The following is a 25,992-nucleotide window of genomic DNA, read 5'->3' as shown; positions in this document are numbered from 1 at the left end:
CGACCCTGCAGCCTCAATGAGATGCCACCCATGGGCAATGGTGTGGGTACTCCTACCTCCTATGTCCTCTATCGGATTGTGGAGGCCACCATCCAGCAGTGGATTGGTTATGGCCGATGTTGATGATGTCCTCTACACCCTGTGAGGAGCGTTAAAGTCCCATCGTATTATTCGACGCGAGTTGGAGGTGTTTGACTGAGTTTCTCGAATTAAAATCCCATTACACCATCAGTGTCATGACCGCATCCTCCCCTCGTTTGACAAAGTCTCAAAATAATAATTCTGTATACATTCCCCGTGCGGGATTGCAAACACCTTTAAATGAGATATGTGCATCTCACCGGGCATTGCCACGATGAGTGGCTTTACAGGAAAAAAATAGATTACGTTTGCGCCAACACTCTGTGGTCTACACGTTTCGCCAACGCCGGGGAGCAGCTGCTTACGTGTGATTTGCCATGTCCGCGCCTAGAGCCTCGCAGCAACACTCGCAACTCATTCACCCAGGCCAGCAGCTTTTTAGGGCTAGCAGATGGACGCAGGCTGCTGTCCCGGACTGGTTGCACGTGATAAGGGTCTCCAGGCACTCTCTGCATGGAGACCATTGTGTGTCGGTGCCAAAGGGATGAACTGCTCACCATTTTTTTTATAGAAATCACTTCGCGTATCGTTTTGTCATTTTCAAAGTTCCCGTGCTCAAAATGAGAATGAGCTGCCATGGTTGTAAACGGTCGACACGCTGGACTTGCGATCCAGAGGTCGCCGCTCCTATTCGATATTTCGATACGCGACGTTTGATACAATGGTGCGGTTTTCATTGAAGCCTTGGGAACTCTGTCCGCCCAGTGGTATAAATGGGTTCACCGCAGTCAGTCAATCGGCAAGTCACGTGCGGTGGGGTAAAGTGGACGGTGGGCGGGCACTCTCATCTCTTTCGAGGACTCTGGCCAGCTTGGAAGAGCAGGCCAAATTACCATCTAGACGGGTTCGCTATAATGGGGCCTTTCCATTCAACAGTGGCATGAGTAAGAAATTGCCTAATTGTGTTGGGATAAAGTTCCAGATAAAACCAAATAGTCCGGAGGCCATCGCTGGACATGAACTGCGAATGTTTGGAATAGAATTATTCATTAACGGGATTATAATCTCTTAATATATAGAGGATCACAGAGCTTGGGCAATTATTGGTAGCGCCGGCTGATCACCTGGCGCTGTCTTCTCACTTCTTTGTGGTTCTTCCTCGCGCCTACGACTCATTCTCTCTCTCCGAGAGCGAGCAAGTACGTTGCAAGTTGAAATTATTGTTTTTGAATTGTTATGATTATTGTTATTAATATTTGGGGAGGCCTTTCTCCCAGCAGCGTAAAGTTACTGACTGGCAACAACAAATTGCAAGGATTTCTGCTGACAATAATAACGTGTGTTAAATATTACATTTTAATTGCAGGCTTGCGTTGTTGTTTATGCTTTACTGGAGTCGTAAGTGTTGGCATCTTTCTGACCAGACTTGAACTAATAGACAATGTTGCGTGGAATGTAATCTTTAATACCTTGGTGTGTAATTAACTGCCTATTTGATTTACAGGCCAGTCTCACACTGGTAACATGTTAATACATCGCACGTGACAGGCAAAACAAGTGTAATTACAGACAAAGAGGCATTTGGAATAATTTGGGACGGCTGATATATTTTACCCATGCCATTTGTGGGCCCTGTTGTATGTCTATTAAACAGGGGTCATCGTATTATCACTGTTTATGTTGTTTATTCTCAGAATAACAACTACTTTCACGTATTCATTGAACCATTGAAAAAAAGATGTGTATTGATAAAATAAGAATCAGTTTCTGGTTTAGTTTTATTTTTGTGTGTTTGGGTGATTTATTTGCCTTGTGCTTTACACTGCTGTCGTGTTTTTGTGCTGTTTGTTGTTGTAACGTTGTTACCCGCCCCTACTGGACATCTGTGAAAAATAACTTTACAGCTCATCAGATGCCTCCAGTATAAATAGATTAGAATCAGTATATTAATTTCAACTGGATGGAATCCGATGAGCTATAAAGCTCTTTTTCACAGATGTCCAAAAGAATAAACATGGTATGCAAGTGGTACATCCCGGTACACATGACAATATTGATCCAACCTTGGCATGCGTTTGGAACCGTTGAACCAATGAGAACGCTGGCTCGGTACATCCCAGTACACATGACAATGTTGGTCCAACCTTGGCATGTGTTTGGAACCGTTGAACCAATGAGAACGCTGGCTCGGTGTCCCATATTTCCTGGGATGTTATAATGACGTAAATGTACACCGTAGGAACACGAGACATGGTGGCTTTGGAGAGGCCCTCGTCAAGCAGTGCATTGACCATGGCTAAATATGATGACGAATGATCATCATGCTGTATTGTAATATGAACATGTGCTATTCAAAGGGACCACCTACAATTATTTGACAATTTAATGAAATTTACAGATGTGGTAGACGTGAAGATAACATTGTGCACTTAAATAATTACACATTTGTGGGTGCAGTGGCGAGCACGGCAGTTATCGGACTGCACTTGGAATCTGATCACCCGAGGTCTATTTCTCAGCCAAGGCTAGCTTCAGTGGTGACCGACGTCCAAACCCGGTTCCTTGGGCGCTCCTTTCACCAACCCGCACACACCAGCATGGCGAAGCAATGTGTGCTGACTTTTTTTCTCAACGTACGTAGCCAACCGTGCTAATTCGAAGAATGATTAGACACCCCTCCCCTCCAGCCCTCTCTCATGACTGACACGAAATGCAGAGGCATTAATCCAGCAGTGCATTGACAAAGGGCTGAAATTTAATACAAATTAATACAACTCATTGCGCTATTGTGGGTTTTTATTGCACTTATAATAAGGGTCATAACACCGCCGTGTTTTATGCTGTTTAAACATAATTTTTTCTTCAAACAACATTTGTTCACGAATCAACAGAGAGCCCTTTTTTAATTTATGTTTTAGCGTATTCTGGCATACACAGCAGCGGATAGTGAAGAGTTAAAGATGACAACACAGAGCAAATATGAAGCAGCCACAACATCTATATTTGTACTCTTTGGTTCTTTCAGTAATGTAACGTAGGTATAAAATAAAATAAATAAAATCACGACGTTTCGGGCGCAATACAAGCGTCCGTCATCAGGTGGAACAACCACAGCAAGAAACAAATGCTGAAGTGGGTGGAAGGAACTCCCGTAATAACCATCGGCATCACGTGCAATACGTCTTATTCATTAGCAAACAAGAACAAATGCAGACGTAACCAACGCGCAGTGTCATAATTACATGTTCAACCATGGATATGCCAAATACCCCTGCCCAGTGAAGAGTCCCAACGCCGGAGGGAGTGGAAATGAAACATTATATTCATTTAATCTAAGGCGGGAAGTAATTGGCTCACGGAAAGGCCCCCCAAGTGTATTTGTATCTCCTAATTCCCCCCCCCCCCCCCTGCCATGATTGAAGCGCCCAGATGTTTCCCGAGCCGCCGTTTAATGCATTTGTCAAAGCTAAAATATTACTTCCCCCTCCATTCTCGCCACATGGGAAGTCACTCTGTAGCATAAGACATCTGATTGAGCAACTCCTGTTAATTCAGTCCAGCGGCACTTCGGCCGTGTCGATTGCCAGACGACTGGCCAGTGTAGAGGAAGTAGGCTAGGATTTTAGAGAGGCTCTATAGAGTTGCCTTTAGTGTATGTACGTGTGCATGTTTAACTTATTTTGCACCGTATCTAGCCAAACGTGTTTATCGGAGGGCCCATCCACCAGCAGTGGCCTGACCAAGCAATCGCAGGGCTGCACCTTTTGCCTTGAACATCGTGTTATTTTTTAGTAGATATAGGGCGGGACATGGAAGAAATCGGCGTTCTTTTGATAGGTGACAAAAAACGGTTGTGTGGAAATGTGTACGTGGTTATGTAATGCATCGCAATATTTGAAACGTATACTGTTCGGAGTGTGTGGCGAATAGGCTGCCGCCTGCAATGGAATACTGCAGTAATTGCCAATGTGCAACGTGTGAAAAACACAAAGCACGTTTAAATACCGATTCAAATATCATTTTTCTTCATTATAATGACCGTTCGCTGTTTAAAATGGTCCAAGGATGCATGGCTTTTCAATGGGTCACCTACCACTGTGGCTTGCATGCATTATAATGTGCTATCTAAAGCATAGCTTAAAAAGGTAAATTTGCAGAACTGCAATTTCCCGCTCATGGCACTGCTGGTGCAGAGGCCCTCCGCCTGCATCATGTTCTGAGGCCATCCTCTGACACACCGTGGTGCACTGCTCACTATGGGAGGTACAACGACATGATATCAACAGCACGTTTGGAATCTAACTGGGGAAGGTGTGCGTATGTGTGTTGAACTTCCTTCGCCAACGTACGTAGCCAACTGCGCAAATCGGAGGTGCGGGTGGGAATCACAATAAAAGCAATCTTGATTTGAAGCTTTCGTGACTGCAGGAATCCATACTCTTTGGTTCTTTCAGTAAAGTCACGTAGGTAGAAAATTAATAGATCACGACGTTTCGGGCACAACACAAGCATCCATCATCAGGTGGGAAAGCAGTCTGCCTCAGCAGCAGACCATGCTTTCCCACCTGATGATGGACGCTTGTGTTGCGCCTGAAACGTCGTGATTTATTTTATTTTATACCTACGTGACTTTACCGAAAGAACCAAAGAGTAATAAAAGCAAGTTAAGTTGATTTCTTCCTAAAATTAACATTGCGGAGATGCCCCCCCCCCCCCCATCCCGTTTACAGCCCTGAACCAGTGGTGGAAATTCCACTTTCCCATGACGGGGATGAGTCTCCCCATAGGACAGCCAACTATTGCCTTTCCCTCAAAATAGTGCACATTTTATTCACCGAAACTCTGACCAGGAATTGGACTCTCGCAACATTCCATTTGCGAGATGCCCATTCTACCGCTCAGCCCGCTGGTTGGTTGTCTATTTTTATTATTGCAAGGTATTTAAATGTTTTTAAAGTATTAAACAGCTACCAGAAAGCAGTAGCTGTTGAAATGTGTAGTGGTGTATATTGAGCCACTACGGCGTTTAGTGCCAGCTACTGAGAAAAGTGTGGAACTGTGCGTTGTTGAGTCTCTCTGGCACCAGAGTATGTAGGACATGGAAGGGGTCCCTAGGGGGCATGGTTCTCCTAATGGTCAGAGGGAGGGCAAGTGAGGACGTGACAGTCTGGGTGAACCCGGGAGGGCACGTGACTAGGTGAGGGTAGCGAGGGGGGGCCAAGGGGTGGCGAGAGGGACATGTGACATGTGGTCCAGAACCTTCTCTAAGGATCCAGAAGGGGGCGTGGCCGAGGGCTGAGCCAGGCCACGCTCAGAGGCATAAAAGGGAGGTCCCGAGAGCCGATCCGGGCTGTCTTCAGGAATCAGCCCGCGGTGCTCCGTCTACTCGCTCTTAGGTCGTCACGTCTGGCATCGTGAGTTAGGCAGTACGTTACTGACCTGACTCAGATGAGTAGTTATCCCGTTGGAGTCTGAGTTTAACCGTGGTAGTTACCACCTATGTCGTTATCCCATATGTGTTATGTAGTACCCTGTTGGGGTGTAGTAATAAACGTGTTGCCTACAAGTTCAAGTGTGTGCCTCCGTGGAAACCACTACACATGCATTCGTAGCAAATATGTTATGGGAATTGCAAACTGGACATGTACTTCAACATTAATCTTAATTTTTCATAGACCAAACTATGATTGATGTCACCGCATGTCTTGAAAAAAAAACTAATATTGGCTGACTTTCCACCCTTTCGCTGGTTATTCACATTCTAGGGCTCTTGCAAAAAAAAAACTGCCATTCCATAATGTCAGCCCTTATTTATGCAGCATCGTTTTGCTGTCAAGTGCAGGGAAAAATTAAACCAGTATAAAATGTCGGATCAATGTTATCAGCAGTGTGTGGTATTTATGTGCATGCGTAGATTTTGAAGCCCGCCAGTCCTGCATTTGAATCCCATTCCATCAGCGTGGCAGGCACATCGGTCAAGGACCTTATATCTGCTCTATTGATGAATGCCAAGTCGAAGTCTCGTCTGAAAGGAGCCTCACAGTAATTTATCCCCGGAATTGTTAAAAGTGTAGGGTTTTATTGTTTTTAACGACTGCTCAATGCAAAACTTACAAGAAATAAGGCGACAACCTTTATGCACAATAGAAAGAGAATAAAAACTGTCGGCGAGATGAGAAAAAAACGAAAGTTAAATATATTTTAATTCGGACAACTATTTATCGGGGCGGTGTTGGGGGGGGGGCAGTGGGGGGGGGGGGTACGTCAAATGCCGATGCTTGACGCGCGGTGACGAGTGCAACGGAAATAAATGCGTGCAATTATCGGAAGCCGTCTGGCGTTTGGCGTCTAGGCATTCCTCCTGTCCTGCTTCGGCAAGTTGTCCGGTCCCCACGCTCACGCCCCCCCCCCCCCCCCCCCGCAACCTCCCCTGCCCCGCTCTGCCATCAGTGTCCTCGGGGCCTGCGGCCCATGAAGGATGGGTCTGGCTGCTACGACTACAGGCTTGGCGTCGACTGCTCGGACGGGATGAATGGGGGCTGCGAGCAGCTCTGCCTGCAGCAGACGGTGCCGCTGCCCGACGAGACGTCCTCGTTCAACATCCTCATGTTCTGCAGGTGCCCCGGCTTGGCGTGAACACACGGGCGCACACGGTGGGCGGCACGAGGCGTTGTAAGCAAGCAAAGCAAACAGGGGCGGAAGGACGCCAGGGTGGCTCAAGGGGCCCCCGAATGAATGGGGACGAAAAAAAATCTATACAATAGGGGTGCACCAAATGCCAGCTTGAATGAAGGCCCTAAGAAACCCAAAGATGAGGATCACTGTTCCGTAGATTGTGTACAGCTCTCCTCTCACTACATATGAACCTCATGGCGGCACCCCGGGGTACCATAGCACCCCGGCTCTCGCACAATGTCCGTGACGCAGTGATTTTTAGTCTGTTGATGGTCGGCGTTGGGGCAATCGACTCGTCTCGACGAGCTGTACACGATGCACCATTCAAAGTTGCATTTTTCGATAACGGATTTTTTTTTTATGCTGTTTGGCGTTTCGACATCGCGGAGTAGCACTGATTTCGGATTGATTGGTACCCCAGTCGCGGAGTGAAGTACACCCCTGGAAGAAATAGTGTCCCAGAAATAAAATATTTAATTGCCTCGGCCATTTTGTATTATTTGGTACCCCAGGGTGCCGCCATAAGGATCATATATTCCTCTACACCTCTGATTTCATCACATTTCCATCGAATCTGTGTCTTTCTTCTCTCATCTCACTACATCTCTGACTTTTCTGCCTTGAGCTCTTCTGTCAAAAGTCAATGAGTTTATACGTTGAAAGAGAGGGGCCCACCTCTAAATAGTTTCTGCTTAGGGCCCCCAATATCGGCCAGGACGGCCAGTGCACGCTCACTAAGGTGTGCAACCTCTTCGTCACCACCGTCACCATCATCTTCATCATTATTTATCACTACCCTCCTCGAACAAAGACAGTCGCTGCATCGCACGCTTTCAGATGCGCTTCTGTGGCCGTCTGGGATGCTCTTCCTTCCGATATTAGGAAGCCACCGGAGCTATGCACTTTTAAATCCAGATTGAAAACTCATTGAATTGGAACTGATTTTTGTGTTTAGTTTGTTGTCCTTCCCTCGCACCTCCGATTAGCACGGTTGGTTACGTACGGTGTGAAAGAAGTTCAACATGTACATACATCACCCCATTTTCATTACAATGCCACTTTGGAACATCATGATGATGAAAATGATGATGAATTACTACGATAATATTGTAAATGCCACTTTCCAATAGTGGTCATGCATAGAGCGTAAGACGTGTGTGCGGGTTGTAGCCGCGTGCTGTTTGCTAGGATGTCAAGACGTTTCGCTCCATATGCCGGTGGCTTCTTGAGGTAATCGGAGCAAAACGTCGGACATCGTGCCGAGCAAAACACGCGGCGCATCCCGAGAATGAGTCAGAGAGAGCCGTGGATCCCACGAACAAACCTTGCGTAGCGTTTGCACAACATGCCAATCTCGGCCCACTTTTTAATGAATAAATAATGGACACCGCCCAACGCTCACATTCTGCATCTCGCATTAACGCTGCAAATCGACCCGTGGGGTTAACCAACCTTGCCAACGCGGCAACAGTCATTCTGGCCGTTTTGTTTTACTTTCCGTGTTTTTTTTGTAAGTATGTAATTTTTTTTTGCACTCAACAAGAGACCATTACAAAGCACAAGCGATAGGGAAAAGTGACACAGTTTTTTTTGTTTTTTTACCCCCCCCCCACGGACATCAAGCTCGAGGCCAGGTGTCCACCGGGGTAAGGGAAGTTGGAGGGGTAGCGATCGGGAATGTGGTATTTTTTGGGGAGTGGGGATAAAATGTGAATTAATGTTTTTTTTTTTAAACTTCGAGCAAGTCGACAGCTCGGAAGAGTGCGCGAAACCGCTCTCCACGACCAAGGTTAAGTCGGCTGCACCCTGCGGTGTGCTGATTACGGCCCTTTCGTGACGCCATTCCAGGAAGCGTCGGCCTCAATTAGCTCCCAATTACATGCCACTCCCGTCTACTAATGGGCCCCAGCCGGAGTAATGGCACCTTGCCTGCCCAGACAGGCGAGGTGCCCTGCTTGGCCGTCCGTTGATTGAAGTTTAAAATTCTTCCCCACCGCGCTTTGAGGGCCCACCAATTACGGACGGCAAATAGTTTTTTTTCAGGGAATTAAGTTGCGGAGACTTAATACCGTTTATTAGGCCGTCCGCATGCGATTTCGTTTTAACGAACTGTTTTAAGCACCACCGAGGCTATTTTTTTGTTATCCTCGCAATTATGAGCGTGCTTACTCCAGGTAAAAGTGAGGTACTTTGCGTACTTGAGAAATGGCTGCACGGGAAAATTGGATGAATATGCAAACGTTGTATTTACGTAGGCTAATTAAGTGCGTGTAACATCGACGCGATAATGTGCCTCCCTCTTGTTAAGAATGTGTGGCGGAAGCTACGCAAGGATTTTGGTACTCGGGGCCTCCATTAATTTTTTTTTACGCGGTGCTCCGCGTGAGTTTGTGTGCACGCGCGCATGTGCACACACCCTGCACGTTTATATTTTCCACTATGTTTGCCGAGCACGGGTTGTCCAATTTGCCCAGAGCGCCCAACTGCCAGCAACAAACTAGCATTGTTTAAGTCGTAATCGATGGGCTCATACGTTTCCTGAATTCGAGCGAGGTTGTACAAACTCTTGGGGAAGAGCGACAATGGCAGGGAATTCCGATTGCAGCAGTACCAGGGGCGGGAATCGATGAGTAATTTTCATGGAAAGAGTAACCATGACAATACCGGTTTCTGTTAGGCTGGCTTGGAGAAGGTTATGTCGGTATAAGGCACCACCACTACATTACAATATACTCCTCTGTAATCCTATATTATTGGACATGTGCGCCAAAATAATTGGATACGTGGTGTGCCAAGCTGTGGTAGTAGCAGTAGAAGAGTGACAAGGCAATGAACTGACCACGAATGAGCGTGTGTGGATGCTTTTGGAGACCAATTGTGCATCCCCCAAATCCGTTGGATATTGAGCTTTGCACCGTCTGTCTGATTTGTAAACAGGACAATGCTATTATTTCTGTGTTTAGCATCAAAGTTATCATGCGGTACTCCATCCCTCTCGGTGATGAATGGGCTTACATGACAAAGCAGCTCCACACAAAACGGGTAATACATCAAAACCCCGTTCCTACCTCCAGCCTTCTGCGTTCGTTGCAGCATGCGTTGATTTAGCATTATTTTTTTGTTCACGCGATAACCTGCTTTTGTTTCCGGCCTGTGCCAAAATGTTGGTCTTCTTTTTTGGGGTTTTGTTTGGACAAGTTTACAGCTCTCCTCCCATTGCAAGAAAATCTCCCGTGGAATTAAATAACAACGACAACAACACTCACCAAAGTGAACAGCGGGACGGTTAAGCGCCCAGCCAGGCCACTGGAAGTTGTTAAATCTTTCCTGTAGGAATATCAGTAGGGGAGTGTTCATTAGGTAATGAATGTGTGGGCATGTTTATAGTTCTTTTTACAGGCGTTTTCTCGTGACACGGCTCACTCCCACCAGGCGTTCCCACCGGGAGCTTGCGCGGTGTCTGCGCGCCTGCTACGAAATTGCCGATCGCCAACGGGTTTCCGCGGGTCTCATCGCGAGCTGCCCGGTGTGGCGTCCGGCGTCCCGACGGTTCGCTCGCGGAACTCGGTTCAGTTCACGGAGAAAAACTCTCGGAACGGACGGCGAAAACGGTGGACGCCGTGGCCGAGCAGCACGCTGCCTGGGGCCGTAGAGGCACCGCCGTGAAAGCCCCAAGCTGCAGAAAACCAAGACGCAACCTCTCCCACTTTATTTTCATCTTCTTGCTCGCCCTTGGGCAGGTGAAAATAGCAGAGCTTTAGTTACACGTTAAAATGTGCCTGAAAAAAAATAAATGTGTATTTTATGTTTTATCGTTTGCAATGAACGATACAATTTGGGGTTAACAATTGAGCTATACTGTTTGTTTGCGTTAGTGTTTTGCGCTCGTAAGCCCCAAGCTAATAAACCACCTGCTGTAAAAACGATAGTTCTCAAAGCAAGCTGAGCTTGCCTTTATAATTGTATTGCATAAAATCTCACTGAGTGCCTTCCCGCTGATGAGCCCCAGAAGAGCGAAACCGGCCGAGATGTCGTTTGCTTCATAAGTCTGGGAGGCCAGTCGACCGATATTATAAAATGTTTACTTTTATGAAGCAAAACGCAATTGAACCAATGGGAAAGTTTCGTAAATATCTCCCCCGATGTCCACCCAGCTGGAGTTGTAAATGAATGAGTGCACCGCAGGTAGGCAGGTGGCTGTTAAAGTGATGGGTACTCGCGCCTCTGGCAAGACGCCTGTTCAGCGTGGAAGAGTAGGCCAAGAATACCCTCTAAGAGTGGCTCTCGAGCTCCCTCGAGTGGAGGCCTTGCGACAGCAGTGGCACGAGCAAGCGATTGTAAGGGAAGGGCGTTTGGCCAGAGTTAGAGACTGGTGCAGCTCTCACGAGTTGTTGGTGAAGGATGCGCCGAGGACAGGTTCACACATCACTCACCTTTAAACGATAAACTATTTTTAGTTTTACCTACTGAGCTGTATAGCGACCTAGCTATCACAATTGATAACTCAGCGAAGCAGCTTATCATGTGTAAATTTATTGTAGCCAAATACTCTAAGCGCATGTTTCTAAATGTGGAGGGGAAAAACCGGATTACTCGGAAAAATCCACGCGACAACGGGGAGATCATGCAAACTCTAGGGTTGGGATCGAACCCAGAGCCACTTGCATACCAGGTGAGGGAGTTAACACCTCTCCACCGTGACATCCACCATCGATATTTTCCATGTCCAGGGATGAAACTCAGGTTGTCGGATTCACAGTGCTGACCGCTGTACAACCAATCCATGCAATGGTATTAAGTCGGCCAAGCCTCCTTCCGTCAGCGGTGGCATGAGTAAGTAATTGCAGGGCTGCACCTTTACCGGATTTTTTTTAAATACAGGGCAGTCGTTATTTCTTTTATTTCCAATCAAATGATCTGTGCGACTAATGAAACGTTTGCTGTGCAATTTACGTGCATGTGCTGAATGTGAGAAAACAATCATAATGATAGTGATAAATAGCACATTCTTGTAAACAAATCCACGTGAAATTTCCTGGCACTGCACTGTGTGGAGGTATTCAATAAAAGTCAGTGAAAGGGCTGCTTTGTAGACATGCTGATCACAGCGGTGTGTCCCTGTGACTTTTAAATGGAGCTTAATGCTAGATACCTGTTAAAGTACTTTGAAAAAAAACAACAACATATGTTGCACCCTGCAATGCATTTAATTGTGTTGGTAAAATTGTAATAATTGGGAAATTATCTTCCGTGTAAAATGCATGAGATTGTAAATGTTGTTGCCTTTAGCTTCAGTGAAGAAGATCGCCACATTCTGTGAAAGAATTCTATGCAATAAAACAAACTTAACCAAAGTGATTCTTCCCCAAGAAGTCTGAGTGGCGCTACACACAAATTCACATTTTGTCAGTCATCGTCTCTTGTCAACAGACCTAAGTCAACGGAGGAAAGTGGCTGGTAGGGTTGCCACCTCCGATCTACAAACAAACCCTGAGACACTTCATGGGAATACGATCATCTGCATCGACATGGAGAAGGTTAGCGCTACACACCAGTGTCTGAAGAGGTGACATTATTCAACTGACAAATGTTGGGACTTTTAATGTCTCTAAAGATAGACTCGCTGATGTCTCAGGACAAACTGCTACCTCAACAAGAGGGTGATACTGGGGAAACCAGGACAGCTGGCAGGGAACAGTCCATCCGTAGCACAATCACTGTTGACTTACTACACATTGGAACTACTTTTATACGCCTCAGGATGTTGAAGCGCTGAGTTTTCCTTCCAACCCCATTAGGATTTGAACTCCCTAACCTTTTTGATTTGTGAGGGCCATGCTCTAACCTCTCTGTCACATGGCCAGATGCCGAGTTATCCATTGGGAAAGTTTAAATTAACATGATTTCACTTTCCCCGTGGTGTTGGAGTTAAGAGTTGAAGGGTGAAGTCGCTGTGTGTGAAGAAGAGAATAGCCAGCAGTGGAGAGAGCGTAGTGACGGTGATAGCGGTGAACAGAGACGAAGCAGTTAGCAGTGGAGAGAGCATAGCGATGGTGATAGCGGAGAGCGGAGACGAAGAAGTTAGCGGCGGAGTAAGCGAAGTAATCGTGGGGAGTGGAGAGACAAAGGTGGCGAGCGAGTCGAGTGAAGCACGGCGGGCGAGCCGTGGCGACCAGGATACTGGGAAATGTGGAGGACATGGGGAGAGTTGTAAGTAAAGCGGTGTTCGAAGAAAGACAGAAGTCGTCCGAGTGAAATCGAACACTACCATACGTGAAGACAAGCCACTGGAGCACGATTCTGGGCATGCAAATGAATGGAAAATCAAAGACAGGCCACAGTGCGATCGTGGTCATCGGTAAACTCCTCTTTTGGAGACATAACGAGGAACATGTGTATTTTATTTGCACGTATTACACACAAAGTGCTTGACACACAAAGTGCTTGACACAAATTAACCATAATACCTTGCTGGTCTTGTCAAGGTGCATTAACCATCACACAAATTCCAGTCGTCCTCACAGCGGCTTTTGGCTGGCCCTCAAACAAAGACGGTCACCGCACCGCGCGCTTTCATCCGCGCTCCGATATTATGAAGCCACTGGAGCTATGCACTTTTAAATCTAGATTGAAAACGAATTTCTTTAGAACTGCTTGTGTTTAGTTTGTTGTTCTTCAATCCTGATTTGAAGCTTTCGTGACTGCAGGAATCCATACTCTTTGGTTCTTTCGGTAAAGTCACGTAGGTAGAAAAATATAAAAATAAAGAAAAGTTATTGTTCTTCCCCCGCACCTCCGATTAACGCAGTTGGCTACGTCCGGTGCGAAAGAAGTTCAACATACATAGATAACATACACAGGTCCAAAGACATAATTCAAGCCACTAAGGAAGTATATGGGCTTCGGCAGGACTATTTTCTGGAAGGGGTGATTGCTGATGGTCAAGATGAATGATGGGAATGGCAGCCAAGGGATGGAATGAATCAGATAGGACCTCTATTGCGGAGATGGAGCCATGAAATGAGCTCGTGCACAGGTGCTTAGGTAGATGATTGCATCGCAGGAACATGAAGGATGGAGGTGGCTTTGGGAGCCTTTCATCCAGGATTGGATTGATCGTTACTTTTTTGTACCCCCCCCCCCCTCCTATACTTTTCACTCCTATCATTTTTTACTGTTTTTTGTTGTAACTTTCTAACCATCCCCTGCTGGACATCTGTGAAAAAGAGCCTCATAGCTCATCGGATTTTTACTGGATAAATAAAGATTTAGATTTTTATCAAGGGAGCAAAACTATTTGCTCAGAATATTAAATTTAAAGGGTGAGTCATCTGCCTTTTTTGGGAAGTTCAAAATGTTTACTTAGCCTTCCGAGTACGTGGATGCATCTTCCTTGTAAACATGCTGAATAATGCCCCGTGCGTTGCCTCTCGGGGTCCCTATTTATTTTCGCGACATGCTACGAAATGTCCGGCCACTTTCCAACAACAACAATGGCTTTTCTACGAACGCGTGTCCACAGGCACTTTAACAGATTGAAGGCAATTGACATTGGCAACAGCCTTGAATAAAACAGACATCACAGCGTTTGGAAAAGGGGGCTGAGACATCCCGTTCCCCAGTACCTGACATTCAGAGTTGTATTCTGCTCTTGCAGAATTTATGAATGTACCAAGCAGGGTTCCCAAAGCCACGGCTTTGAGTCACAATTTTCAGAACCTTTTACTGACGCACGGTCCCCCAATTTGCGGTGTTTGCCATTGTATATGCGGCAGCAGATTAAGACGCTTCGATCTCCACGCTTCCATCTGTGGGTGCAATTTGGCTTTTTATCATTTGGAAATTTACTTATTCAGGTTCTGCGATGAGTGATCCGCTGGGTTGGAACATTGACTCCGAGTTGCGTGGCATTCGTTTGACTCGTTCATATCCCCCCGCCTCGAATTTGAGATTCCCTTTGCACTGTCACCTGTACAGACACCTCTGCCCCCGAGTGGGCTCTGCTCGCTTGACATTGATTTGATTGATCTCGGAGTTTCAGAGAGCGCGCCTCTAAGCCGGCGCTTTGGACTCGAGGGTCGGAAAAAATTGCGCATGTTTCTTCAAAACTTCCCGAACATCGCCAGGCTCACGAGAGGTGGTGGTTTCTGGAAACGAAGGTACGGAAAGAGATCGCGCGGGTTTTTGGAGCCTGCAGGCGCGGTCCCTCTGGGCCGTTGTCCCGTCGTAGTTGTGGGCTCTCTTTGCGCGTTCTGGTCTTCCCTCCCCACGTAGTTCTCGCCCCTCGTTAGCAAGGAATTAACCAAACTTTCGAGTGCAGGGGGTGAAGGAGTAAAAAGTAAAGATGCAGCTGTGAGTTCTTTTGCTCGTGCCACTGCTGGCCAAAAGAGCCTTCCCTTGAGAAGGTGGGTTTTTTATGTATTCTTCCATGCTGGGCAGTTTCTACACTGGGCGCTCTACTCCACCACACGTGACCTACCAATCAAATCACTATGGGGTGCTCATTCCTTTTGCAAAACCAAACTTGATCCCAATCCGACAATGGTCATTTCCCAGGGTATCTCCGTTCCGCTGTGCTTTGCGGTCGTAGCCCTGGAACAAAGGTGTAATTTAGTTCCCAACACTTGTTGATCGTGCCTTGTTCCGCTCGCAATGACCTCAAGCCCAACTTTGCAGCCTTTTGTTAATTTGGGTTAGATCGTGTAAATATATAAAAGTGTGGTTAAACCGGTCACCACCCGACACAGCCAACTAGAAAGGGTTGTCAAGTAAACAGAACGTGGCCAATTCGTCACTAGTACAGCACACCGGTGTGTTGGAGAGCCAAGCCGTACTAGTAACGAATTGGCACGTTCTGTTTACGTGACAAACCTTACTAATTGGCTGTGTCAGGTTGTGGCGGGTTTAACGACACTTTATATATTTCCGCGATCTGACCCCAAAAAAACCCCTGTATCATGGATGGTATTGGTTGCGAAAGCCTACAGCGTGTTAAACTCTTGTTAATTTTTTGCGAATTCTCAATGGTTGTCATGGAGACTGTCGGGGATCAGCACATCCGACACGACTAATGCTTTATCTCGGAGCACCTTCTGCCTCCTGCTCTTCAAGAGCACCGGATGGAACAAAAACAAATACAAATAAACCGTCTTCGACTTGAGAGCGGCTATCGGTAGAAAATAAAAGCTTCCATCAAACTTCACCTTTCCCCTCGACCGTCTCCGCTTGGCCGCCTTTCAACCCAGCTCACTCCCCATGACGTCTTGGATTAAAAAAGAAATCGCCAGAATCAACGGCACCTCCCTCATTGCTTGGAAATGTGTTCACAAACCGACGAATTTCAAACATCCAAGTGCATTCCTTCGCCCACCGGGATCTAGCTAGCAAGCGTCTGATGTGCCCCTCCGGTTAGCACGGTTGCCCTACGTACTGTGCGAAAGAAGTTCAAGTTCAGCCTTCTGGCAAGTGTGCTGTGAGCGTCCCCTGCCTCTTGTCCATATCTCTGCGTCCTTTCTCGCCGCGGCGTAATCACATCGCTGCTTCTAAATTTTTACTTTTATTTTTTTTTGCCGAGTTTCATATATCCCATTGTGTGCGTGCGTCTCTCATGCTGTTTGTGTCAAGAGCGGTTAGCGCGCTGCGTGATGAACCCGACAGCCCCGGGGTTCGATTCCCGTTCGCGGTCAACACCAGTGACGATTACCTGAACCGGTCCCGGGCCTCCTCTGGGTCGACTCAGCCTCAGATAAGGACCTGGTGCGGTGTGTAAATGTTACCACTGGGGAGAAAAAAGCGGCTGGGCGTGGTGCTGGCAACAAACCCCCTCGTGTGCCGTGCCAGCTTTCATAGGTGCTCGCGAATAACACTTGCCCCAGCAGTCCGTTAAGACTACACGGGGGATGTTTTGTTTTTTATGTTTGTCCCGCTTAAAGAGATTTCCCATTCTGGTTTGTATATTTGGCTTTGTTGTTTTTTTTTTACAAATCAGCCATCCATTGCAGAAGGGCACATTGTAAGCAAAACATTATTATTTTTTCATCTTCCACTTTTTATTCCAATTAATCGCACTGTTTCAAACTATATTTTAAAAAAATATTCAAAAATTATTTGATGCTACTGCCACCGCTTCGGCAGTAGTGCCCAAGCACAATTAACAAAACTCATTAATCAAAGACACCGCCTTAAATTACAAAAAAAATAATATTGGGCGACGTTTTGAGCAGTGGCCCTTTCATGTAGCACAAATATATGGAGGGCCGGATAAATATTTTGGGCATGTCACTGGTTCAACACGCGGATGCCTAAAATATAAATGTCACTTGTTTTTTTGTCCTTCCCCCGCACCTCTTGATTAGCGCGGTTGACTATCTACGGTGCGAAAGAAGTTCAACAGACATACATTAGCACTGCAAAATAACATCGCCGACAATAATGATGATGATGATGACGATGACAATGACGATGTCGATTATTTTGCTGCTGATGATTCTGCCACCGATGATGAAGCAGATGATACAAATGGTGATTCAAATATATCCGCTCGCGTTTGCTGCCGCTGTCGCTGCTTATGATGATGATGACATCCGAACATGAGAAGGGTGGCTAACAAGAGGACCCTTTGGTCAATCCTCCTCACTCTGTTGTGAGTAGCAGGTCGATACGAGAATCTCATTGCGGTGCTTCCCGAAGAGTCGTCGTGAATCGGCTTCCGCCACACGCGTGCTGTGTGGGCCTCCCAGTTGCAGACTACCGCCGCTCTCTGCGTACGAAACGCGGTCGCCTCCTCCGAAACTTCCCCACCCCCATGGCCTTCTTGTGGTCCCCTCTCCTCTGTGTTGAGCTGTACGTAGCAGCAGCAGGAGCAGCGGTAGTAGTAGCGGTGGCCTGCGTCAGCCCGGTCGATGGCCTCTATGGTTTTGTACACCTGGATGTGAGACCCGATGATGATCATCGTGATCGCGATGACGACGACTGCTATGGCAACGATGACGAAGGCCGGGCGTGCGTGTGCCCGCCGCTGCCCCCCCCGCCTCCCTCTCCGCAGCTGCGTGGAGGAGTACCGCCTGGGTCTGGACGGGCGCTCGTGCATCCTGACATCGGAGCCATGCCCCGACGCGCCCGACTGCCCGCCGGACGTGCGCCCCAACCCCAACGAGACGCTCTTCGCCGAGATGCTCCACGGCTTCGAGAACTCGTCCGGGAGCCTCGGAGGCGGCAGCCACGGCGGCGACGAGAATCGCACGGATCACCTCGGCAACGGCACCCGCTCGGGCGACATCACCAGGGGACTGATCTTCCGAATGACCTTCCGGTGAGCGGAAACTCGGGGGGGGGGGGGTGGGGGGTTGGGGGGCTGGGTGCGCGAGTGGTGTGTCTTGTTGCGTGGATGATTGTGTTGGCATGTGACAAGAGAGTGTGAGTGTTTGTGTGAGAGTGTGTGTGGGGAGCGGTGGTGTGGCGGTTAGCGCTACGCTGCGCTACGAACCTGGCGACCCCGAGATCGATTCCCGCTCACGGCCGACACCGGTGACGGTTATCTGAACCGGTCCTGGGCCTCCCCTCGGTCGACTCAGCCTCAAATGAGTACCGGGTGCGGTGTTTAGTAAACATCGCCAATGGGGAGACAAAGGCGGCCGGGCGTGGTTGTGGCCACCCACCCCCTCGTGTGCCGTGCCGGCCTTCATAGGTGCTCGCTAACAGCACTTGCCCTACAGTCTAGTGTGTAAACATCGCCATGCGAGAGACAAAGGCAGTTGGGCATGGTGCTGGCTGCTCACCTACTTGTGTACCATGCTGGTGTACATAGGTGCTCGCTAACAGAACTTGCCCCAAGAGTCTGTTAAAGACTCTACGGGGTGGGGGGGGGGGGTCTTTGTATCGGCGATGCAGTGGCTAGCACGCTGCCTTATGAACGTGGCGATCTGATTTCAAATCCCGGATATAGCTAGCATGACTGGTGAGTAATATCTGGACCAGGTTTTAAGCCTCCCCAAGATCAGCAGGACTCTTTAATGGTGCAGTGTGTAAACGTTAGCGCTGCAAATGCAGCCGAATGTGGTGTTGTCCACAGCACACTCTCATATGTCATGAAGGCCCTAATAAGATTAAGATCTCACTCAAAGCACTTGACCCAAACAGTCAGTGAAATATGCCAATGTTGGGGGGGATGTTTTCCTATGCGTGAGCATGTGTGTGTGTGTAATGTTTATCTTCCAGTCATTTCAATTCAGTCAGGACATTGGGTCTGTCCCGTGACCTCCTACAGAGAGCCTCCGACGCTTCACGTGGCCCCAAGGTGCACCTAGCCTGGCACCAGTACCCTGGTGACGACATGGCCACTTAGTGGCGAGTGACGGTTTGTTGGTGTTGTTTTTTGTGTCGGAAGCCGCGTGGCAGCAGTTCATTAACGCCACTTGTCCCAACAGTCCACAAGGCTAAGCAGTGAATCTGTGTACGTCTGTGGTGTATATCAGTGTTGGCATGTGTGAGTCCAGCTGTTTGTGTGTAATAACAGGGAGGGATATTCACACGTGTGGAAGGACACCACTTATGAAAGAGCCGGACAATCGTCTTCATAGCCATCCTATAACTGAGACGCGTGTTCTGTCTGTCCATCAACTATTTACAAAGCACATATATATAAAAGTGTACATGCGGTGTAAGTATGAAGCGTGATATGATAGATAGGCTTTTGTATCTATCTTAGCGCAAAAAAGCGTGAACTGATGAATCCTTGGAATTGCATTGGGAGGACAGAAATAGGAACGTGGATTGGAGAACATTCCCCGGTCAATAATTCAAACTGTAAAGAAAAGTCAGCTGGCTTGGGCAGGACATGTTGGTGACCAAAGGTCAAAAATAATGGCAGCCAAGGATTGGACACGTGTGTTGGATGGACAGCGACGGGAAGATTAAAAGTGTGTTGTTCGGAAATATGGAACTAACCGGAAAGAGGGGAAAACCAAACGGAGTAATGGCTTGACGACGACATAAGAGATCGGTGCCAGAAAGATGTGGCACAAGACAAAGGAAAGTGGAAACAAATTACTCAATGTGCAGTGGACACCTCTGGGCTATTTGCCCGTGGACCATGAGGATGATGATGAAGATGTGGAATGTATCCGAGAGGATGTCCACTGACCGAGATGCTGCGATGAAATCTGCTTGTGTATGCGAGTCCTCGGAGGATAACTACATCACAGGTTTGTGGGCTGGCGATGGCTTGGAGAGGCCTTCATCCAGCAGTGGGTTAATCAAAGCTGATGATGATGATGGGATTTTAAGGCCAGGATGATCCATGCAACGAGTTGAAAGGCGAACTCACCTATTAGGAAGCAATTTAATATATCTTTTTTTTAAAGACTTCAAAAACACATTTATTTCATTCTTTCGCAGGCACATTCAGCCCGTGAAATATAAATGTCCTATAATGCGTCATTAAAGGGGCGTTAAAATTCCGCTATTGCGAGTCTCCCCTCGATCGGAACGCCCTCGCGCGCCTGCTGCCGCCTCTGAGATTGCCGCCGCGCAATCCAAGGCAATTGTTGTCTCGGTTTGTTGTTGTTGTTGTTGTTGCACAGCCGTCGTCTCTCCGCGCACCCACAACGCAGAGGCGGGGGGGACTCCCAATGAGATAGACACGGGCCTGCGGGACAGCCCGATAACGCGAATTTTTTTGTTTTAATTTGTCTTGCTAAGCTGGGGTGGGGTTGGTGCGCAGACTGCGTTAAGACGCCGACACGTGCTTCGCTCGCCGTTTTTCTTTTTTTTGAGACGATGAAACTTGGAACAAAAATATCTCCCCCTCCGCCCCCCCCTCCGAACCACCCGCCGGACTGGGTAATGACGGGCTGCCTCTCGTGATTATCCAACACGGGCGCTGGTGGCGGAGACCTCGGCGTATAAAATCGGCACCAAATTCACTAGACGCCCTCGTTACTTGGGGGGGGGGGGGGAGAGTGCAGAGAGAGAGAGAGCGATCGTAATTTTTAGCAGAGGCTTTTTGTCGCAGCGCGTGCAGATTTAACGTCGCGAAGATCTCAACCGCGAGCAAAAGCTGATTTGCGCGCGTATCCCATAATCCTCTCTGGCTGTCTTTCCCTGTACATTGTAATGTCTCCCGCTGATGTAAATGCTGCTTTTTATGCTTGATTCACGCCGTCTAATAACAATGATCTGGGAGAAAAAAAATCTTTCGGAGTGTGTGATTCAACTGACAGAAAATTAAATCCACTTTTCACTGGGCAAGATCACCTTGGGTCCCTTGGAGTCCGGTATGGGGGGGGTGAGTGAGACTGAAATTCACCCCGAGATGTTTGGCTTTTTCCTCCAAGGCCTCGGACTGGATACAGAGATGTATATAAATCATTGCCTCGTACGTGCATTAGACGGGAGTGAATTTGCCCCTTGCACTGGGACGTACAATCTTAAAACTACCTTTACTGTATTCAAATAAGTGCATACTTGCCGTGGTTGTTATTGGCTGGAATATCACGGTATGGCAATTCTGGAACTGCATGGTACATTTCCACCACTCGTGCGTTTATCCGACCATTGATTGTTGTTTTTTTACGGCGTTTTTGCATAGAACTAGCATCCATTTTTATTTAATGGGTCATTTTGATTTAAAGCTTTCGTGACTGCAGGGATTCATATTCTTGGTTCTTTCGGTAAAGCCACGTAGAAGGGAAACAATACAATATATATAACAATAAAATTCTCACGACGTGACTTTACCGAAAGAACCAAGAATATGAATGGGTCCTTGCCTATAAACATCTTGCATTTCACCAAAAAACTGCTTTCAGAAAGCCTTACTCTGCTGATGACACAATGTGTGTGTCAAACTCACTCCAGAGTTTTCTCGTGTTGAGCCAATGCCGTTGAACAAATGCGTGGCCGATGGGATGTGTTAAGAGGAATTTTTAATTTCCTTTCTTGTTCAGAGACAGACATTGAACGCAGGTTATGTCTGCTGAGTTAGTTTGTAATCTGCAACTGTCCATAACAACCCTCAATGGGTTTTTCTTTCGTGCATTTGTATAAGGAGTTCGTTTTATGCGCTACGAAAACGTTGCCATTTAGAATCTTATTCGTTCTAAAACCACAGTCTTATTGACGGTTATGTTGAGTTGTTTTGTTACATTGAATACGTAATGCGCCAGTGCCATAGTGCATGAGCCCTGGCTAGTGCTGGGATGGGCGACCACCATGCATAGAACAAGTTATTGCGTGCCGCTGTCAGCAGGCGGCAGTGCGGCAAAAACGTTGCACCCCGAACAAATCCTTCTAAACGTCTTTGCCGATAGCCTTTACCAACCCGCACACTGAGCGAGTCTGGTCAATTAATGGCCATGACCGGCGTGGCACGGGCGAAGGCCTCAATCCAGCAGTGGAATGACGGAGGGCGCTGCACGCGGACATACGATCTCGGCCCGTACGGTGACACAAGGCGGTGAAATTGCTCGCACGGCCGAGGGAAATGTCGCAGCTCAAGTAGTACGAGACGTGCGTTGGGAATTGTAAGATTGCTCTTTTTTGCGCGTACCCTCTGTGCGAGTATGGCTTTAATAAATCAATCAGCCTTAGCTTTGGCGGGCATTATAATAGCGATATTTTATTTCCGATGGGAAATGGCTTTGGAAGATGGAAAGTCTTGAAATTTTGCAGCCGATGGGGGTAATTTTGCATGAGAATCAAACGTTGTGCTCGAAATTCAACTCGGAAGGGGCTGATTTCACGTCGGTGTCAATGCTGTTCTTTGTTTGAGCGGTAGCAATCGCACCAAACAAGCCACGAACCATGTAGTTTCACAACTCACAGTAAAAAATAAAAGGGGGAAAGTAATCATTGGGGTGCAATATAGCGATCGGTTTCGCATTTTCTTGCCGTTCGAGGGAACGTCAGGCAGCTTTACCATCCAGTTTGGCCGATCGCGTTACAGTGCGCTGCGGTAGCGAGATGTGATCTTCCTCGCCCGGTACGCAGGAGATTGTGGGTTGCGATCCCGACCCAGACGCCTGTACATCTGGAGTCTGCGTGTAGTCCCCGCGGTTTGCGTGGATTTTTCTCCGGGTCCTCCGGTTTTTCCCTCCACATTTAGAAGCGTGCGTTGAGAGTATTATGGCTGCGATACGTTTCCATGTGATGAGCCACTCGGTTTAGAAACTAAATTAATACATTTCTTATTTATTATCAGATGTATGTTTTAATAGCAAGAAAATCGATGGAAATGAATGCGTTTGGATTTAGCCAGGCTTACTTTTACATGTGCTGGACGTTATAAGTGTTATCCCCCATTCGCAGCGTGATTTAGGGGGGCTGCCTCGCAAGCCATCTCTACTGGGCGTGAAAAATGAATGTTGCTGCTACTGTCTGTCGCTCACACACACACACATTAGCATTCAGGGAGCACACGTTATTTCATGCCCCTCATGTTTTCTCACTGGGCTGTGGTTATTTTATAGACGTGGGATTATTATTGTTTGGCACATCAGTATTATTAATTGTGCCCCCCACAGCTTGAAGTACCTGGGTTCGATACCTGTGTGGAATTTCTATTTTTTTTCTGCGTGGGTTTCCTCCCATAGCTTAAACTACAATCTAATTGGTTTTAGCCAAACAGCCCCGTGCATGAGCCTGCTGAAATAGACATCCTCAGATTTGGCGTGGCTATACTGGGTAAACAAGTCATTCATATTATTTATTACGATTACGGCCCCATTGACATATTTTTATGTTTTACCTACGTGACTTTACCGAAAAACCCCCCCCCAAAGAGTATGAATCCTTGCAGTCACGAAAGCTTCAAATCTAGAAATATTTTTTTTGGGTTAGTTTTATTTTTTCTTTTACACCTTTATTTTCCTCTTAATTATACATCAACCTCAATGCTGCCATTCGCGTACACGTTTAGGCGGGGTTTTGCCAATTGCTTGGGGCTTATCATTGGTCTGATGGCCCAGCGTAGGGCCAATTTCTTTGTGGACATCAGCAGAGTGTTGTTTGTATGCTCTTTGAAATGTAATGCAGCAGAGGGGGATGCTTTTTATCTCCCTGCACCCAGCGCGCATGCGCAAACAATTAACCTGCCCGGTTACCACGACAACCTCAACTTACAGGCTGACCTTCATGGGGGGTTGTAGGCCTCAGATATGATTATTATCTGACGTTCTGAAATAAAGTGATGTTTCAAAAAATGAAAGTGGTTAAAGGTGCGGTACTGTAATTGTAGAGTTTAATGCCGCTGCTGGAGGAAAAGCCTCCAAGGATTCTGTTCTATTTTCTAATTTTTATTTTACCAGGTAAGGTTCCGCTGAGCTATTTAGCTGCTTTTTTTCAGAAGCACCATGGATGCAAATGATTGGTCAATGAAGTGGCTTATCACGTGGGAATCTATAGCAGACAAATACTCAGAGAAAAATCCACACGACCACCGGGAGAACTTGCAGACTCCAAATATACAAAAAACCGTCAGGGTCGGCATCAAACCCACGACCTCCTGCATACCAGGTGAAGGAGTTAAGATATCACGACCGCAGCGTCCACTTTTAGCCTACGCTTCCAATTTGGCCAGATACCTTCGAAGAGGTGGGAGTACCGACACTACACGCCATCACGTGCGATATGCTGATCGACTAACTGTGTTGAACCCACACCCTGGAGATCAAACCGACGACCTCCAGATTGACAATTTGCTCTGCGAACCATTACGCTCCGGAAGAATCCTGGTATTTAAATTGTTATTATTACTTATTATTATTTACAATGTGCTTTCATCTGTGAAAATAACATGCACAAGCGAAATTGCTTGTGCACGCTTTTTTTAAAAATTAACAAGAACAAGTCCCTTTTATTGTTCTTATTAGTTCGGCCCATCGGAAGACGCAACAAAAGCAGTTCATAAAAATCTTAATTCATTTTGTGTAATCCTAGTGAAACAAACACAACTATGCACATACGCCGGCAAACGCCCAATGTACGAGAACCGTATCCTCCAGATTATAAAGGCACCGCCACCTCGGCGGTGCCTTAGTTTCGGCTCCTGCGTGCACCGTGCCATATATTCCCACGCAGAAAGGAGGGTCCGAGCTGCCGACCAACGCGATTTCCGTAGTTGCGTCAATTCCGTCGTAAAGGCAGAGAGACACTCGGCCGTGACAGAATGATGCACGGCGGAGGGTTTCGAAAAAAAAAAAAACACGTGTCCTCCGGGTAGACTGGCTCTGCGATGGGTGTTGGTCGGGTCGCTGGGTGTTTTGTTGAGCGTGGCGTTCACGGCGTTTCTCCCCACGTGCTGAGAGCTTCTTCGGGAACTGAATTGAGCAGCTCGCGAGCAACGCGTGGCACCACCCGACAAAAACACGACGACGGAGCTGTACAGCACAATCGCGAAAACCTACTCAAGTTGCTCGGAGTCCAAATGATGTAGTTCTCTCCTGAATCTATGCAAGTGGTTCTAAAGAGCCCAGGAAAGCTAATTTGTACCTATCTAGTGGCACAACAAATCTCCTGCAGCCTTGTGTTTATTAATTTACGGGCTTGCTTTTCGTTTTTGTTTTACTTTATTCAGCATCCAGCGTAGAGCATAACTTTTTAATGTGCGTATTTGAGTTACGTTCATGCACTAGCATATCATGAATGAATAAATTATAGAACTAAGCTCTACTCGGCTGTTGGGGTTACCAGACATACAGCGCTGCACCCCATGATTGAAATACTTAAAGGTTTCTGGGAAAGGCAGAGCAGCTTTTACATGTAAAATTTTTTAATAAATATAACAAGCCAAAAATAATCTGGGGCAATCCACGCTTTCTTTGTATGCTTTTCTCAATGCCTGATGGTTTAAACATGAATTTGAGTCCGATTGGAGCTGCACTTTGGGCAACCAGCCAACACGCCCCTCTCTGACTTGTCCCGATAATCGGAGATAATATTCATTTGGAATTTGTGAGCACCATAAAATCTCCTCTTAATAAGTCCGGATGTCAAATGTAAACACGCAGCCCTGCCATTGCACGGTTTATGTCACTGCTAGGGGAAGGGCCTCCGCTGTAAGGAGCAATATTGGTTTGCATTTTTGTTTTCAAAATTAATTGAGTGCAGAGATGAGATATGGGCATTCAATGTACTGCTACAGTATGATACTGCATCTAAGCTGGACCCAAAGAGTGACCAACATAAAAGTAAGAAAATGGTTGCACATCGAAGAAGAACATGATGATGCAGGCAGTGATG

General features: G+C 47.1%; 1 protein-coding gene across 3 annotated transcripts in view; it reads left to right on the top strand.

Moving 5' to 3' along the window:
* Positions 1–25,992, top strand: part of LOC116953184 (astrotactin-2-like) — a 483,535-nt gene that overhangs the window by 350,581 nt on the left and 106,962 nt on the right. For all 3 annotated transcript variants that reach the window (XM_032973126.2, XM_032973123.2, XM_032973125.2), the window contains 2 exons: positions 6,532–6,698; positions 17,801–18,067. In XM_032973126.2, the coding sequence (XP_032829017.2) occupies positions 6,532–6,698; positions 17,801–18,067 (434 nt within the window). The remainder of the gene's footprint in view (positions 1–6,531; positions 6,699–17,800; positions 18,068–25,992) is intronic.

This window comes from Petromyzon marinus, chromosome 50 (genome assembly GCF_048934315.1).
Source record: "Petromyzon marinus isolate PM22_M1 ecotype Great Lakes invasive population chromosome 50, UKy_Petmar_22M1.pri1.0, whole genome shotgun sequence".
Taxonomy (NCBI): domain Eukaryota; kingdom Metazoa; phylum Chordata; class Hyperoartia; order Petromyzontiformes; family Petromyzontidae; genus Petromyzon; species Petromyzon marinus.
This window is presented reverse-complemented; position numbering and strand designations above follow the sequence as displayed.